General features: G+C 42.3%; 2 protein-coding genes across 9 annotated transcripts in view; one reads left to right on the forward strand and one right to left on the reverse strand.

Moving 5' to 3' along the window:
* Nucleotides 1–1584, reverse strand: part of LOC132230780 (uncharacterized) — a 54571-nt gene extending 52987 nt beyond the window's left edge. Inside the window, exons 1-2 of the mRNA XM_059688812.1 lie at nt 1574–1584; nt 483–1334 (exon numbers count right to left, since the gene is read on the reverse strand). Coding sequence (XP_059544795.1) covers nt 483–1334; nt 1574–1584 — 863 coding nt within the window. The remainder of the gene's footprint in view (nt 1–482; nt 1335–1573) is intronic.
* Nucleotides 927–19023, forward strand: part of WAC (WW domain containing adaptor with coiled-coil) — a 105168-nt gene continuing 87071 nt past the window's right edge. The window contains exons 1-3 of one of the 8 annotated variants that reach the window (XM_059711714.1): nt 927–1066; nt 1990–2026; nt 3567–3762. In XM_059711714.1, coding sequence (XP_059567697.1) covers nt 3624–3762 — 139 coding nt within the window. In that variant the 5' untranslated portion in view covers nt 927–1066; nt 1990–2026; nt 3567–3623. Of the gene's footprint in view, nt 1067–1162; nt 1628–1741; nt 1895–1989; nt 2027–3547; nt 3763–19023 lie in introns of those variants that run through there. The other 7 variants (XM_059711731.1, XM_059711708.1, XM_059711698.1 and 4 more) reach the window with 7 other exon arrangements.

A 19023-nucleotide genomic window follows, 5' to 3' on the forward strand; every position in this document is an offset into this window, starting at 1 on the left:
AATTACAGTTGCAAAAGGAGTTTAAGAGCAGAAAAAAATCACCTGAATACCACCTCCCTCAAATAAAACTTAACTTTTTGGTATACTTGACTTTTCCCCTCCCTATAGCGTTGCCAGTGTTGCTATCGTGCCTGTAACAATCTGTAAATTCAATTTGTAACAATTTCGTTTAACCCAACCTACGCTTTGATTCACACCCTGAACCTCCAAATGACCTAGGAAAAATGGGAATAAAGAAAAGGGTGGATTGGGCACGGCTGGGGCTGAAAAACCTTAACCAAGTATGATTGGGCTCAACACTTTTCTCCCCTAAAGCTCCAGGCTCATCCACGTTTTAATTCACTGCCCCAGCGGCGGCTCCTGCTCCGTCTCAGAACCTGACATCTCGCAGGCACGCGGCCATGTCGTCTGCACAATAGCCCTAAATCCTTCACCCCTGTCGCTCCTCGCTTGGAAAGCTCGCTTCTGAGGACGTGACTTACTGCTCACCAGCGGCGCGGAGCTCCAAGCGGCCCCGGCCCGTCGCAGGCCGGTGGCGCGCGAAGCATCCGGTTTGAGGCGGGTGCCCAGGTCCGGTTCCGGGCACAGGGCCCAAGGGAGCGGTCGCGCGCTGCCCACCACCCCGAGGGTAGCTCCTGTCGCTGCTCGCTGAGGAAGCTCCAGGGTCACGGTCCGCCCGTCGCCCACTGAGGGTTTGGCGACCACCCCGCCCAGCCCGCCCGGCCCGGAGGGGCGGGAGCCGGCGGCCCGAGCGCTCCCCCAGGGCGCCCTCCCCCCTCCTCCGCCCCCGTCTCGGCGCACGCGCAGTAGCCCAGCCTCCCGTACTTAGTCCGAGATGGCTTCTCTCGCGCCCCACCGTCCTCCTTCCGAAGACGGCTCCCTCCCCACGCACCCCGGGGCCTCCAGAACCAGCCTCAAGCGGGTCCCCAGGCAGGACTCTCCTTAAGCTGGAATAGCAGTGGCCGGACGTGAGCGTGAGGAAAAGCAGCGGCAACCGGAAAGAACTGAGAGCTCTCCAGGCGGCGAGCCAGGCCTCAGAGGAAGAGGAAAACCCGAGCGAGCCGAGGTTTGCCGAAGGCGGCCTTCCGGAACTGCGCGGGGAAGGGAGGCGGGCTGAGGGCGGCAGAGGAGGGGCGCGGCGGAAACTGCCGAGGTTTGCCGAAGGCCGCAGCCTCGGAGTTGCCCGGATGTAGTTGGTGGAGCGGCGGCGGCGGCGGCACCGGTGGCGGCGGCAGGCGAAGGAGAAGGGAAAGGCGGCGGCAGGGGGAGAGGAGGGCAAGAGGCAGCGGAGCAAGAGGAGGTGAAGGCGGAGGAGGCAGTCGCTCTCCGCGGGGCTGTGCAGGACGCGTCTTGTTGCCCCCCTCCCCCCGGTTTGCCGCTTCCGCCGTGTAGGTGGCGCCTCTCCCCGGGCTGAGAGTGAGCGTGGTGTTGTCGGAGGGAGATGGCCCGGGAGCGCCGGCGCCAGTAACGGGGAGGTGCAGAGAGTCGCCTAGGGCGCGCCGGACTCTGGTGCCGGTGCTGCCGCCCGCCCGCCTCTCGCGGCTGCTTCCCCCCTCCCCCGACACACACTCACAGGTCGTGCATTGATGGTAATGTATGCGAGGAAACAGCAGAGACTCAGTGATGGGTAAATTGGCTTTTCGTTTCAGTCTGGGCCGCGGCGGAGGCGGGGGTGGCGGCGGGGGGGGCTGTTCCTCCTTATCTGCTGCTGGCTGGGCCGCCATTTTTGTTGTTAACCCTGCTCCGGATCGGGCCGGGGAGGAGGCGCGGCCGCGCGAGCCGGCGAGCCGGAGGGAGTGTGGAGGGAGCGCCGGGCCGGTTCGCGGCGCTTGGCCCTCGTCACCGCTTTTAAAAGGGCGAGTGTGCGTGTGCGGGCTCACCGCCGGTTCCTTCTGTAGGTCTCCTGCGGGGAGGGGTCCGGGGGGGGAGCCCGTTTTCTTCCTTCTCCTCGAGATGCTTCATGTCGCCGACTCTCTTCCTGTTTTTCAGCTGTCACGACCGGAGGGGGGACTCGCAGCCTTACCAGGTACCAGCCGAGGCCGGGGAGGAGGGCCGGGTGCGGGGACGGAGGGGGAAGGGAGGACTTGGTACTCGAGCTCAGGCTTCAGAAGTCGCTACAGGCCCTTCGGTGCAACAAATCCGAAAGTAGCACCGCGGGCCCCCTTAAAATGTTGTGTTTGGGTCCATTGGGCTTTCCAGCCAGGTTTAGTGACTTCTTTTGACAGGTGAGTTACGGAAGTTCAGTTTTTTAGGGAAAATAACATTCTCAGCCAGAAAGGACCTGACTCGATTATTTGCGTGTGAAAGAATCGGTGGGGTGAGGTGATAGGTGTCTTCTCAGCCACATGTACTTATTGTAGTGCATTGGGGAAATAAAAGTTAATGTTAAGGTATTAAAATTAGATGAAAGGGCTGGGAAGAAACAACTAATTGTTTTGCAACTCTTAATTGTGTTGTAAACCACTGTCCCTTCCCAATTTAATTGTTTTTGGTGCAAATAGTTGCCTTACTAGTGAAAGATAGTGCTTTTGTTTCTTTAGGAATTGAGATCTTTGGATACTTGAATAACTTATTCTAATTTGATAGCTCTAGGTATGTAGGTTCCTATTTGTTATTGCAGTTGCATGTAAAGTTTTAAAAAAAATTATGATACAGGTGGTGCCTGTTTTCTGAGGGAAAAAAAAATCTCATAAATTGTTAACCATCAGATGATACTGGAAGGGCCTTTTTAAGTCTAATCACTTCAAGGATAGAAGAGCAGTTTTCTAAGCTGATAGTTGTGCTAACTGGCTGTCACCAGTTAAAGCTCAGGTTAAAAACCCTGAGTCCCCTGATGTGTAAACCATTCCATTACATTTGGATATCAAAGATTAAACCCTACTGCGTCTGCTTCTCTAAAACATAATTACACCTTGTAAAAGACTGGTCTATCATGGTTGTCTTAAATATGCATTAGGATAAAATTAAACCATTATTTTGAAGGCGTTCCATTAATTTTCATTATGTTAGAAATATCAGCCAACTTAATTTTTTTACCTTGAAATTGTTTCCCACACCTGTCATAGAGTAGGTAAGGTAGGATTGAAATGCTTTTTTGAGTCAGAATTGGAGAAAGTGATGCTTTTTTTTTTTGTAGCTTTGCAGAAACATGCTTAAGCTCCTTATACTTTCGTCTTTGCATCAGTTCTCCCGCAGAAATAGATTATAACAGTTTCTACTTTTCTTTAACTTCTTAATTCCCAGAAAAACTTATTGAGGAATTAATTTGTCAAGGTGTATGATTTCGTTTATTTACAAGATACTTTATAGACTAGAGTTTTCTCTTTTTTTTTTTTTAGCACATGGTATGATTTGTATGAGGAGCTTTATAATAACTCTTAAGCATATGTATAGGCCTTGTCAGAATAACTTAACATAATTGAAGATGGAAATTTTAATTTTATTGATATGAATTACTAAAACTTAGTGAAGTTAAAACACCAAGTTTTATAATAAAATGAATTTAGGAAGCTATGTTTAAAATTTCAACTTTTTGTCTCTTTTTTTGGGGGGGTGATGTTTTACAGGCACTTAAGTATTCATCGAAGAGTCACCCCAGTAGCGGTGATCACAGACATGAGAAAATGCGAGACGCCGCAGATCCTTCACCACCAAATAAAATGTTACGGAGATCTGATAGTCCTGAAAACAAATACAGTGACAGCACAGGTCACAATAAGGCCAAAAATGTGCATATTCACAGAGTTAGAGAGAGGGATGGTGGTAAGTAGCTTTTTTGTTGAAACTTTAACATATTTATTTTTAACAGTTGCTCTGTGTAAAATAATATGTGGCAATATTTCTAGCTTACAGACATTGCTGTATGGATGTCATGAAAATTTTTTATTTCTATTTATTTGGTTCCTGAACTGATTACATAGAAATGAGATGCTGACGGGCATCTAAAAATGGGTTCCAGCAGCTGATAATAAGAGAATGCATTTATGAATATAGTCTACCTAATGCATTATTAACTGTGAGGGAAATTCAAAACATTTTCCCAAGAAAGAAACTTTAACCTTTTTAAAAAAATATATCGATTTTTTACAGAGGGGAAGGCAGAGGGATAGAGTTAGAAACATCGATGAGAGAGAAATATCGATCAGCTGCCTCCTGCACACTCCCTAATGGGGATGTGCCCGCAACCAAGGTACCTGCTCTTGACCGGAATCGAACCTGGGACCCTTCAGTCCGCAGGTGGACGCTCTATCCACTGAGCCAAACTGGCCAGGGTGACTTTAACCTTTTTTAAGTAAAGATTCTTGTTGCTGCTTGAATCCCTTTTTTAAAGGCTTCAAATGTGTTCCCTAATGATAAATTATGAATTTAAAACAGGGGTTTGGAGACAGTTCACAGGTTTAAAAAACCACACATTTCTGATTCTCAGAATTACTTTTGTTTTTTTTTGTTGTAAACATTTAAAATATTCCATATTTTCCTGGGTCTTATTAATGTCTTTGCTATACTGTGTTCATTCAACTAGTCAACTTTTTTAAAACCTCGTTTCTTTTGTATAAAGGTAGTACCCTTCAGTTTTTACCTTGTCTCCAGCTCTTTGTGGTAGGAGGTTGAGAAAAAGTAAAACTCAGTAACTATTTTCAGACTTAATTTTCCTAAATTTACCAAAATACAGGTTTCATGTCTAAAGCATGGATTGAGGAATAAACCAATTTCATTAAGATAATTAAGACATCTGTATTTTCCCCACTATAAGATCTTATGTCACTTAATAAATAATGTTTGAGATGAATATACAATATTGATTGTGCTTTTAAAAGCTTCTAAGGAAACTCAGTAAGTAGAGTGCCCTATGCCTTTCTGCCTTTGACTGTCAACTAGCTTCTCATACTTTGCTTACTTTTAAAAAATGCCCTGGCCCTAGCCTGTTTGGCTCAGTGGATAGAGCATCAGCCTGAGGACTGAAGGGTTCCGGGCTCAATTCTGGTCAAGGGCATGTACCTCAGTTGCAGGTTTGATCCCTGGCCCTGGTCGGGTGTGCAGGAGGCAACCAGTCGATGTGTCTCTCTCAGATCAATGTTTCTCTCTGTTTCTCACCCTCCCTTCCACTCTCTAAAACTCAATGGAAAAATACCCTCAGGTGAGCATTAACAAAAATATTCTGCATCTTCTGGTTCTCTCTTATGTCTCCTAGGATAGGAATCAGTTTTACTCGGTGTGATCAAATATTGAGAAACATTGGTCTTCTCTGTACATAATTACTGGGTTGAGGAAATTAATGATATGGAATAGAAAGTATAGATCTCTGTTGAATATAGCTATAGCTTTGTGCTACTTACGCAGATAAGCCATATTTTTGTTTGAAAATAACATAAGGTGAGTTTGGTTATTAAAGTATTGAGAGTTCTTTGATGTCAGAATTACTTTTACACTTTATATTTTCAGTTTTGTGGGTAAAGTTTCTATAGTGTTTTGTATAGTCAGATACTATTATAAATCACTCTTCTATAGCAGTTTTCATTTCAAACTTTGGCTCTTGGAAAGCATGTACTATTTGTACTGTATTGTGCTTCATGTTTAAAATTTGGTGACTGATAAAATAGGATGTAGGTTTTCTTTTAGTGATTCTGATCTGGTTATTCTGTCATCCTCAAATTGAGGAAGAAGCCAGTGTAGGTGCTCTAGGGAACTTGATGCACATTTACAGTGAATCATGCTTGATAGAGTCTTTTACAGGTTAAAAACATTCTGTTGCTTATTTATTCAGCAACCATTGGGCATCCACTGTGAGCCAGTAATGGTGTGGTATTCCTGGAAGTTAAAGATAAGACGTGATCCTGCCCTTGAAGCTATTCTTAAAGGCTTGACTTGAGAGTTAGTGGTGTAGCTGCTTACTTTTTCTTTATTCCTGTTTTTATTTTAATTTTACTTCCTATGTGAACTCCAGATACCTCTTATTGGCTTTTAGTTTCCTTTTTATTTGTATCTGTTTACTGATTTTTCTTAGTTTCATTTGTAAGAAACTTCTTTCTTATTTTTCCGATTTAGTCATTTGCTGCGTTAGGCTTCACCTTCTAACTTGCTTTTTAGTTGCTTGCCTGTCTTCCTGTGGAGCCTGTTAACTAATACTGTAACTCCATCCCTATTTGTGCAATCTCTGATATACTTGGCTGCCATATTCCTTTACATTTTGTAGTAATAATGAATACCATAAAATAGATCTTCATTCAAGAGTTCAGAGTGCATCTTTCATGTTAATTCTGCCTTTTAAAGATGTAAAGTGGTGATTTTTCTCTCATATAATACTTAGTCATTATAGTTTAGATTCCAGATGTTTTCTTTTATTGCTAATACGTGTTTGAAACTACACTTTTAAAAGTGCATATGTCTAATTATATTACAGGCATTTCTATTTTCATAGGTTTTTATCTTTGAATATGAATTGGAATGTTTATATATACTTACATATATATGTATATATATATTCATTTATATAAAGTCAAAGCCATTATCCTAAGGCAAATGCCAGTATGTTGGATTATCTGTGCTCTCAGCCTATATAAGTAACAATGTAAGAATAGGTTACTGTTTTGTTGATGTGATTTCAAATTTGTTACTTTTTTAATTTTAGGAATTAAAAAAACAAATCTAATGACTTTAGTACTGTAATAATTTAAGAGCCTATGTGCTATGATTTGTAACTTGGATTTTACAAAGCGAGTTAAACAAATGCATCTTTTTTTGTTTCATTTTGTTAATCCTCACTCAGATATTTTTTCCATTGCTTTTCCCCCCCTTTATTTTCTTTATTTTTTAATATAGTTTCATTGATTTCAGAGGGGAAGGGGGAGGGAGAGAGAGAGAGAGAGAGAGAGAGAGAGAAATCAGTTATGAAAGAGAATGATTGGCTGCCTCCTGCACGCCCCCTACTGGGGATCCAGCCCACAACTCCGGGCATGTGCTCTTGACCATAATCGAACCTGGGACCCTTTAGTCCCCAGGCCAACTCTTTATCCACTGAGCCAAACCGACTAGGGCTCCATTGCTTTTTTTTTTTTTTTTTAAGAGAGAAAAACACCAGTGTGTCTGATGTGAGAGAGACACATCGATTGGTTGCCTGCACACCCTCCCTGACCTCATCAGTATGGAACCTGCAACCCAGGTACATGCCCTTGACTGGGAATTGAACCTGCAATACTTCAGTGCATGAGCTGAGACTCTAACTTTTAGCCACACCAACTAGGGCTGTATCTGCTGTTTTTCATGGCACCTTGGATTTCTTTGAAAAGTGACAATTTAGAAGTAATGCACAGAAAGGACTTCAAGGTATACAATAAAAAGTTCGAAAGCAGGGATTGAGAAGGATTGTCACTCCTAGGAATCTTTAAAGACTTATTGCAACATAGTATGCACGTATCAAAGATTTAGAGATTTTAATCCCTTAGGATTATTAAAGGGGATGTAGGCCATCTGTTGTAAATTAGGGGGAAATAAATTTTTATATATTCTCTAATCTATCTGCAAAACATACAATCTTCTGTTTAAAATGATCAAAAGCAAGAATCTTATGGTACAATTAGATTCGTTTTTTGTAGCTGAGATGTTTTTAAAGGTGCAGCTAACATCAAAACCTCAGAAGAGGGAATATACAATACAGATTGAATTTATATTTTATTGAGTTTTAAACCCTTTTCAGTTCGTTTAAGTATGTGTTTAGTGGTGTGTGTGTGCTTTGTTTGTTGTTTTTTTAGAGCTAGCTCTATTTTACCAAGTAATTTTAAATTTAATAATGATAATAGTACAAATGGGGTTAGGAATGAAGGGTATGTTTACAGAGATTCTTGGAAGCTGTTCCATAAAACTTCAGCCTCTTGAGGCTCGTTCTATTTTTCTCATCTTTCCTCTTAGAGTTAACTGTAAGAAACATATGAGACATATTTGGACTACTTGTTAGAAACATCTTTTTAGGACAGATAGCTTAGTTCAGTTGGTTAATTGAAAAATATTCTTTATTGGTATTCTGGTTTGTGGGAATTTAGTGAATTTGCATAGCTCTTAGGTTGGCATTCAAGTATCTTTTTAGTACAAAGGAAAATTGCCCTTGGTGGTTTGGTAACCATTGTTTCTAAAGATTTTAAAATTTTTAACTGCATAGTGGGAAGTTTTTATCTTGTTTTGTGATTAGCCATATCTGGTAAAATTTGGAAATGTATTTTCATCTACTTTTCAAACAAAGATTACTATAATTAGTATTTGAAGGAATTGTTTAGTGGGACCATTTGGGGATAATTGGTGTTTTTATATATAATTTCGTAATGTTTGAATCTTTTCATATTGGATAATAGACTGGTATTTGTCTGACATGGCCTTATGGTTATTCTAATAACTAGGTTTTGAATAAAATGAAAGATGCTTGCATTTGTAATGTTAGACAGTACTATGAAAAAAGTCTCTTTTGATCCTCATTTTGATCTTGGAAGGCAGATAGAACAGTTAATATCTGTTTTACAGTTTTACAAATGAGGGTAAATTTACTTATGTAAAATTGAACAAATAGTGACAACTGAGTCTAGAAATTAGTTCCTTCTGATAATTGTATATGCTGTCAGAGATGAAACATTAAGCATATTGAAAGCTTATTTAGTTGGTATTTACTATAGCACAAGTTAGTTTAAAGGTGAATTTGCTTAATGTTTTTACCTAACTTCTTTCAGTGGCTACATTTTACCTAATTATAGTACAGTATCAAAGCCTGGGCATTGATATTGATACATTGTATGTGTATAGACTAAATTGTCACATGTCAGAGTTTCCCTTTTAAAAATAAATTTTAATGTGAAAGCTTGCCAAAATTTTTACTAGGAAGAAGCCATTTTTCTCAAGTTAAGCTCTCACATTCCGAGACTTGTTTTCAAAGCAACTTAGAAATGTTATACAGAATCTAAAATTTGGATTTTAATACCATTAACTATGTTAAGTTTTTTTCTAATACAGATCAGAGATAGATATGACCTATTTTATTGATTGATGCTTTATAGAAAGACTAGAGGCCCGGTGCACAAAAATTTGTGCACTTGAGGGGGGGGTCCCTCAGCCCGGCCTGTGCCCTCTCGCAGTCTGGGACCCCTCGGGAGATAACGACCTACTGGCTTAGGCCTGCTCCCGGGTGGCAGAGGGCAGGCCCAATCCCTAGGTGCAGCCCCTGGTCGGCTCGGAGCAGGGATGATTGGGGAGTTGGGGCACCGCCCCCTGTTATGCACAGAGCAGGGCGGATAGGGAGGTTGCGATGCCACCCTCAGTCACGCTCAGGGTAGGGCCGATTGGGGGGTTGGGGCACCACCCCCTGTCACACTCAAGGCAGGGTCGATGGGGAGGTTGCCGCGCCACCCCCTGTCACGCACAGAGCAGGGCCAATCGGGGTTGGGGCACTGTCCCCTGTCACTCACAGAGCAAGGCCCATCAGGGGGGTTGGGGCTCTGTACCCTGTCACGCACAGAGAAGGGCCAATCAGGGGGTTGGGGCGCTGCCTCCTGTCACGCACAGAGCAGGGCCCATCAGGGGGTTGGGGCGCCGCCCTCTATTGCCCACCGAGCAGGGCTGATCGGGGGTTGGGGCGCTGCCACTCTCACACTCAGGGCAGGGCCGATGGGGAGGGTATGGCTCTACCCCGTCACACACAGAGCAGGGCCCGTGGGGGGGGGGGAGGGGTTGGGGCACCGCACCCTGTCACACACAGGGCCGCAGGGCGATCGGGGTTGGGGAGCTCCCCACTATCAGGCACAGAGCAGGGCTGATCAGGGGGTTAGAGCGCCTTCCCCTGTCACGAACAGAGCAGGGCGGATAGGGAGGTTGTGGCCCCGCACCCTGTCACACACACAGCCGCAGGGCGATCAGGCGGTTTGGGCGCTGCCCCCTGTCACACTGATCCCGGTGCTGGGAGGCCTGGCGGCTCCGCTGATCCCGGTGCTGGGAGGCATATTATCCTTTTACTATATAGTGTAGAGGCCTGGTGCACAGGTGGGTTCCAGCTGGTTTGCCCTGAAGGGTGTCCTGGATCAGGGTGGGGGTCCCCACTGGGGTGTCTGGCCAGCCTGGGTGAGGGGATGATGGCTGTTTGCAGCTGGTCACACATCCTTCAGGGTGGGGGTCCCCACTGGGGTGTCTGGCCAGCCTGGGTAAGGGGATGATGGCTGTTTGGAGCTGGTCACACATCCTTCAGGGTGGGGGTCCCCACTGGGGTGCCTGGCCAGCCTGGATGAGGGGATGATGGCTGTTTGCAGCTGGTCACACACCCTTCAGGGTGGGGGTCCCCACAGGGGTGCCTGGCCAGTCTGGGTGAGGGGCTGAGGGCTGTTTTCAGGCTGGCGGGTGATTGAAGCTCCCAACCGCTCCTTTTTTTCTTCCTTTTTTTTTTTTTTATTCTGGGCCAGCTTTAGCTTTGAGGCTTGGCTCCAGCTCTTAGGCCTCTGCTGCTGAAAGTAGGTTTCTGGCCTTTGCTTACAATGTTGCGATCCTGCTGGCTGAAGCTGGGTGGACTAAAGCAGGTTTCTGGGGTTTTGTTTAGCTTCTATATTTGTTACATAGTTGCTTAGAGTTGTAGCTCAGAGGCCGGCAGCAGCAGGCGGGGAACGTTGGAGTCCTCCGTCACTGAAGCAAGCAAGCCTCATGTTAGTTTCAAGCTGCCTGGCTGCCGGTGGCCATCTTGGCTGGCAGTTAATTTACATGTCGCCCTGATTAGCCAATGAGAAGGGTATGGGTCGTACGCTAATTACCATGTTTCTCTTTTATTAGATAGGATAGTAAACTAGGCAGATAATTTGGATTTCCAGAAATTAGTTTAAACGGATCACAGGAAACAATTATCCCATTAAAAGAAATACAGTAAGATTGCCACATTAGCAGCATTAATATTTTTTGCTTTTCAGCATTTTTTTCCTTAATTTAAAAAATGCTTTAAATATTTGTGCATATATTTCAGTGGTTCTCAACCTGTGGGTCGCGACCCCTTGGGGGTCGAACGACCCTTTCACAGGGGTTGGCCTAAAGACCATCGGTAAACACATATATAATTACATATTGTTTTTGTGATTAATCACTGTGCTTTAATTATGTTCAATTTGTAACAATGAAAATACATCCTGCATATCAGATATTTACATTATGATTCATAACAGCAGCAAATTACAGTTAAGAAGTAGCAATGAAAATAATTTTTAAAAAAATATATTTTATTGATTTTTTTTTTTTTTTTACAGAGAGGAAGGGAGAGGGATAGAGAGTTAGAAACATCGATGAGAGAGAAACATGGATCAGCTGCCTCCTGCACACTCCCCACTGGGGACGTGCCCGCAACCAAGGTATGTGCCCTTGACTGGAATCGAACATAGGACCCTTGAGTCCGCAGACCGACGCTCTATCCACAGCCAAACCGGCTAGGGCGCAACGAAAATAATTTTATGGTTGGGGGTCGCCACAACATGAGGAACTGTATTAAAGGGTCGTGGTATTAGGAAGGTTGAGAACTACTGATATATTTGAACACATACACCATTTGTTTTAGTCATCACGTTTTTAATATTTTTTTGTTATTTTTAAAGATATGGTTGTAATGTATTGTTTATAATGTGGTATGTCTATTTCACAATCAAAATATTTTGGCATGGTATACTTTCCTTTTTTAAGGCAGTGTTAATTGAACCGTTTTTGAGTAGTATAAGTTGTATTTTATAGTTCTTGGTGTAATATACTTAGGATTTTGGTGCATAAGTCACAGAAAATTTATGTATTCTGGATTGTCCCTCTGTTAAACATGCTCATTGTCTTATTTTGTTGTAGAGAATAGTTTTGGTGTATGTAGTGTATCAATTTGTTAGGATGCTGGAAAGAGTGAAGATAGCAATGAGCTGGGGCATCTTATACAGGGATTCTTTTTTAAAATCTCTACCTGAGGATGTGTTTTTCTTGATTTTAGAGAGAGGAAGGGGGAGAGAGAGATAGACAGACACAGACATCGATGTGAGAGAAACATTGATTGGTTGCCTCCCGTACTTGCCCTGACTGGGGGTTGAATCTGCAATCTTTTTGGTGTATGGGACGATGCTCCAACCATCTTAGTCACCCAGCCATGGCTTTACAGGAATTCTGTAACTGGGACCATATCTGTAACTGGATTCTGCTTTTGGGACTTTATGATTTATATAATATTTCCTAATTTTCAGAGCCCTTTACATTGTCATCTGATTCATTTGAAGTAGGTTAATCAGATTATTCCCATTTCACTGATGAAAGTATAATCCAATTAAAGTATTCAGTATTGTTGAAACTGGAAAGCAAGTTTCTTTGCTATACTTAAAACCTTATCTCTACCCTCAAATTATACTCCAAGTATAACCACTAGTTAGTACTTAAAATATAACCATTGTAGTCTTGGCTACCACATTCTCTTACCAGGACTCTGCAAGAGCCTTCTGAATGGTGTCCCTGCATCCTTTTTGTTTCACACAATTATTTCCCTGTGCAGAATGGTCCAGTTAAAATGCTCCTCAGCTCACATCACTCTCATACTTGGAACACTCCAGTTAATGTTGCTTACGAAGGCCTATAAAATACCCTGTATAACCTGGTGTCTGGGTGTTTGTTCAGCCTTTTCAACCACTTTTCCCCTCGTTTGTGCTCTTCTGTCCATACTCGCCCCACAGGAAGAAATCTATTCTTGTTTAGGGGTTCTGCACATTATGCTCCTTTCTTGGATGTTGTTCTTTCTGTATGTCCTCGTGGTATGCACTCTCTCACTTCAGTAATGTAATGTGTCTGCTTAAATATCACCCTCTCACAGAGGCCTTCTCTCCCTTCTTGGTCACTCTGAAACAGGCATCCCCATCATTGTCTGTCCTTTCCACTCCTTTGTTCTTTCCTTTGCTTAACATGACCTGATGTTACTTATTCATAGTCATTCTGTTATAACATGGCATAATGTGTTCCTGAAAGTTACCATACTATGCAAAATTGTAGCAAGGGGTTTATGGGCAAAATAGGTTTAATGGGATCAATATTCAAAAATGTGATGCATTAAAAAAGCATACTAACCTAACAAAAATCATAGCATAACATATTAAATGGTTAAAGAGTGCATGAACAATATAATACATATGACATTTTACCTTGACAAAGATCTGAAATAGGCTTGTGGAAGTGGACATCTGTTGAAAGGGTTGCCGCTTGTAAGTTATTGTGACGTGATGGAAGGAGGGTTATCTGAAATAAACCTCTGAAAGTTGTAACACCAATCGTGGATGAATATGACAAGTCATACAGTGAACTGAAGTAGTTGGCAGATGTTTGAGGTGTGTGTGTGTGAGTGAGAGTGTTGCTTTGTGAATTCCTGTGAAGCTTGGTTCAGCTGGGTGCAACTATTGTTTCCCAAGGTGAAATCACTCTTAAGTAGATGGAAAATTTGTGTTCTCAAATTTCCTGGTACATCAGTAGCACTCAAGCAAATTTGTGTTTTCATAACAAGTATTATAGCAGAACTGCTGTAATTTATTAGTTAACTAGAGGCCCGGTGCACGAAATTTGTGCACTGGGCAAGGTGGGGGGGGGTGTCCCCTCAGCCCAGCCTGCACCCTTTCCAACCTGGGACCCCTTGGGGGATGTCTGACTGCCGGTTTAGGCCCGATCCTGGGGATTGGGTCTAAACTGGCAGTTGGACATCCCTCTCACAGTCCTGGACTGCTGGCTTCTAATTACTCACCTGCCTGCCGGCCTGGTCGCCCCAACTGTGTCTCCCCCCCCCCCCCCCCCCCCCCGCCCCACTAGCCTGGTCGCCTCTTACTGCCCCCCCTGCTGGCCTGGTTGCCCCACGCAGCCTGCTGTTAAGTCGTTTGGTCGTCCCTCACTAACCCCCCTGCCGGCCTGGTTGTAGGCAGCCATCTTATGAGGGTGTGAGGGTTAATTTGCATATATAGGATGTTTGCATGTCTTTTGTGGAATATAAACCACAAGAACAGGTAGTGCATTTGTTTTGTTAATGATTTTATCCCTGTATATCACTGTTGTCTACAACAGTCTTAACAGCTTGTAATATTTTTATATATGGGTGGACAAAAGAATATTGGAATTGTCATAATTTAAGGGAAATGATTGCAGTTTTCTTGAACGGTGATTCTCAGATTTGAAGGTGTATACTATCACCTGGGAATCTTGCTAAAATGCATATTCTAGTTCAGCAGTTCTGGGGTGGGGCCCAAGGGTCTGCCTCGTTATTTTTTTAAGAGAGAATGGGAGGGAAGGAGAAAGAAGCATTGATTTGAAAGAGACACATCAATTGGTTGCCTCCTGCACACACCTCAACTGGGGTCAGAAATCGAATCCCCTACCCTCTGGTGCTTGGGCTAGTGTTCTAACCACTGAGAACACTGGCCAGGGTGGGTGTGCCTCTTTTTAACAAGATCCCAGATGGTGCCCACTTTTTTGGCTGCATGTGAATAACGAGGTTCTAGAATCAGCACTGTCCAATGAAAGTATAATGTAGGCCACAAATGCAAATCACACATGATTTTTAGTAGCCATATTGAAGTAAAAGTGAAGTGAAATTAAATTGAGTATATTTTATATAACCCAATATATCTAAAGTATTATTTCACCATGTGCTTGATATTTTAAAAACGATTCTCTACAATCTTATTGTGCAAGGTCTTTGAAATCCTGTATTTTAGTTTGTTACTAGCAACATCCCATGTGCCTACTTGCTACATGTGTGATCAGTGACTACTGAATTGGACAGCACAGTTCTGGAGAATATAATCACCCTTTTCTGTCCAGCTTTACACATATTCCTGTTTCTCTAAAGAAAAATTTTATGTGCCTTATTTTTGAAACATTTATTCAAGGCAAGGTTGGAATTAATAGATTCTTGAACTACAGGCATACTTCGGACATTCTGCTGGTAGAGGGCCTTGCCTTTGATTTGTGTTTAAAAAAAAAAACATCTGGAAAGTACAATAAAATGAGGTGTGACTGTACATAGTGCTTGTTGTAGTAAAAATTTTTTTGTTAGTACACATTTATTATAGAAAATTTAGAAAATGGCAGAAATGGGGAAAATAAAATTGCCTCAAATGCTATCATTTTGAAGTTAAATCATTAGTTTCATAGGACTCATTCTTAAGCCATAAAATGTCTGAAGGATTTTATAAATAGTCTTTCCAGGATTTTTATTAAAATGCTTTCATATTGTGTTACAGCTTTTTTCATCTGTCATTTAATATTTGCATAGTGGACTTAACAGATACTTGGTGTTAGCAGTAACAATCTAAGAGGACCAACTAGGAATACTTTTTATTTAGTGCTTAGAGAATATTAATACTTGCCTTATCTCTTATGCTTAACTAATGACTAAAATCTTCTTTCAGTTAGTTTTGTTTTAAATCCAGGCTCTGATATTTGTAACTAAGTAACCTTAGACACACTACGTTATCCACTCCCGAAGATTGTTGTGAGGTTAAATGAAATTAAGTACATAAAACACTAATAAAGCATTTAGCTAATTGCCTGGACTGTGACCAGTGCACTATTAGGTTTACTCTTATTTGACTAATGAAGAGTTAGTATCAGATCAGTTTTAGGTCTCAAGCCCCTGCTTCCTTCTTCCTTTAGAGTTAGGAAGGAAAATACTGGTAGATTGGCAAGAGCATTTTTAACTTGGTACCTGCTCTGACCCAGGACGTTGCAGTTCAGGGACTTTTAGGATAGATGAAGTAGTTTAAAAAAAACTGCAGATCTAGGAGAATACACACAGGAGGAGGAAGAACTCTGAACTGGACATTAAGAAATGTGAATTTTATCGTTAGGAATCTAGAAGTTAGAGTGCCGTGTGTGTGTGTGTGTGTGTGTGTGTGTGTGTGTGTGTGTGTGTGTATAATTTTCCAAATCAGATATTTATGTTTTCTTGAGTCTTAAAGAATTTTCTTGATTCACAGATTTGTGTGCATTACAATTTGTACAATTTGTACACATTAAATATTAAAATTAAACATTAAATAGCTAACTTAGTATTCTGTGGTATGGACATCTAATACCACAGATCATAGCTAATGCCAGATAGTGGAGAAATTTCTAAGCATATTTGCAACTGGACAGGTAAGATATATATGGGTAGTATCAGGAACCACCATTATTGCTTTAGATTAGCGGTTCTCAACCTGTGGGCCGCTACCCCTTTGGGGGTCGAACAACCCTTTTACAGGGGTTGCCTAAGACATCGGAAAACACATATATAATTACATACGAATTCGTGCACCGGTGGGGTCCCTAGGCCTGGCCGTCGATCAGGGGCCTTCTCACCCAGTCCCTGTTCGGGGCCTGCCTGTAAGGGGAAGGACCGTGGGAGGTTGGCTGACTGCCAGAGGTTGGCTGATTGCCGGAGGTTGACTGTGGGAATGCACTGACCACCAGGGAGCAGCTCTTGCATTGAGAGTCTGCCCCCTGGTGGTCAGTGCACATCATAGCGACTGGTCAACTGGTCATTCCCGGTTGTTTGGTTGTAATGGTCGCCTAGGATTTGGATATATAGATATTGTTTCTGTGATTAATCACTATGCTTTAATTATGTTCATTTTGTAACAATGAAATTGGGGGTCACCACAACATGAGGAACTGAATTAAAGGGTCGCGGCATTAGGAAGATTGAGAACCACTGCTTTAGATAAAGTCTTTGGCACTCATATTCTCCCACCTCACCACCATCCCCCAGTCCCTGAGTCATCAAACTGTCCTGAGACAGTTAAGTGGTAAACTTCATTTAGCTTTCTATCTGTTTGAGAAATAGTCTTCACCTGAGTCATTATACTCAGAGTGACTTAGGTGTTAGCAAATAGTTTTCTTGAAATGACCCTTAGGAACAATTGCATTTTAAAAGAAATTTATGTTGATATATTTAGGTAGTGCTAGCCTTTTGATTTCATCTTTTTTTTTTAAATATATTTTATTGATTTTTTACAGAGAGGAAGGGAGAGGGTTAGAGAGTTAGAAACATCGATGAGAGAGAAACATCGATCAGCTGCCTCCTGCACACCTCCTACTGGGGATGTGCCCACAACCAAGGTACATGCCCCCGACCAGAATTGAACCTGGGACCTTTCAGTCCTCAGGCTGACGCTCTATCCACTGAGCCAAACCGGTTAGGGCTGATTTCATCTTTAATTACTTCTGAATTGTGTGACAGTATGTTAGAAAAGCATGACATAATGTTGGCATCTTCTGAAAAGTTTTGACCTGTACTATACTCACAGGAGTAATCCTTTCTGATAGCCAAAAAACAATACTAGTAAAATGTGAATTTGGAATATTTTGGCTTGGATGAGGAGAGGATTGCAATACTAGTAAAGTGTTTTGCATTTAACACTTGATTGTGAAGAAAAATTTTGCAGACTCTTCCAACTTCATAAAAATGTGCTGGTTGATCATGAAAACATTCATTGCAATAGGGAAAAGCTAGGGAAGTTGGAATACAGTATGATGGGCTGTTAGAAGTAGTTTTCTTCTAGAAGACTGCCTGCAGGTTTTGCTATGATAATTTGGTCAGGTTTCTGTTTCTGCTACCCTATTGGCTCTTTATCAGGGTTTTAAAACATTCATGTTTAATTTTGTATGTATGGATAATGAGTCTCATCATGGGACCTTTAAATTACAAAGAATATTAAGGGTTAAGTCACAAGGCTGTACTTAATTTCATATTTTTGTGTAATTATGTTCTGTCCTTGTTGCTTTCATTCTTCATACCCTATTCTTTGATTTTCAATCCTATCTATCTATCTGGTTATTAGACATGCTTCATTATAATGGTCCATAGATAGCTTCCTAAAATCTTCCTAGCTTGAATATTCTCTGTCCTTGTTAGTGCTTGGGAAGTCATCCTTGAGGTGTGTGTTATGTGTCTTCAGTCACCTCTGACTTTTGGTGACCTTGTGAGTGATGTCCACCATGTCTTGTCCTCACCAGCCCTACTCAGCTCCTGTGGACTCATGAGGATAACTTCTATGGAGTCAATCTATCACATACTTGGTCTTCCTTTTTCCTACTGCCTTGTTTTTCCCAGCATTACTGTCTTTTCCAAAGAATCCTTTCTTATGATGTGCCTAGGACAACTTAAGTTTTGTCATATTTGCTTCCAGTGATATTTCAGGGTTAATTTGTTCTAGGACCCACTTTCCTAGGACCCACTTGGCTGTCTTTCTAGTGGCACAGAGTATCCGTAGAGCTCTCCTCCAGCAACATATTTGAAATCTATTTTTTCCTATCAGCCGCCTTCATTGTCCAACTTTTCTAATTGGAAATACAGGGGTGTAGATGATCTTAGCCTTGGTCTCTAATAACATGTCTTTGCTCTTAGTGATCTTTCCTAATTCTTACATTGTGCCCTTCTGAGTCTCAGCCTTCTCTTCATTTCTTCTCTTCATTGATGTTCAAATGCAGTCCTGCTTTGGCACTTTTTTTTTTTTTTAATATGTTTTTGTTGATGTCAGAGAGGAAGAAAGAGGGAGAATGAGATAGAAACATCAGTGATGAGAGAGAATCCTGAATGCCCACTACTGGGAATCGAGCCTGCAGTCCGGGCATGTGCCCTGACTGGGAATTGAACCATGACCTCCTGGTTCATAGGTTGACGCTCAACCACTGAGCCATGCCGGCCGGTTGCTTTAGCACTTTCTTGTTTCAGTTTCATCAGAAGTCGTTTCAGATCATTGCTACTTTCCACCAGTAAGATGGTGCTATCGCATACCTTAAATTGCTGCTATTCCCCCAATTTTTACTTCTTCCTGAGTCTAGCCTAGTTTTTCCCATGATATGTTCTATGTGCAGATTAAACAGATAGGGAGGTAAAATGTGCTCTTATCTGACACCTTTGTCTATAGGAAACCATTCTGTGTCTTGATATTCTGTGACAGTGACTTCCTGTTCACAGTAGAGGTTACACATCAGGACAATCAAGTGCTGAAGCACCCACATTTCTTTCAGAGCAACTCATAA

Source organism: Myotis daubentonii, chromosome 1, assembly GCF_963259705.1.
Source record: "Myotis daubentonii chromosome 1, mMyoDau2.1, whole genome shotgun sequence".
In the NCBI taxonomy this organism is placed as follows: domain Eukaryota; kingdom Metazoa; phylum Chordata; class Mammalia; order Chiroptera; family Vespertilionidae; genus Myotis; species Myotis daubentonii.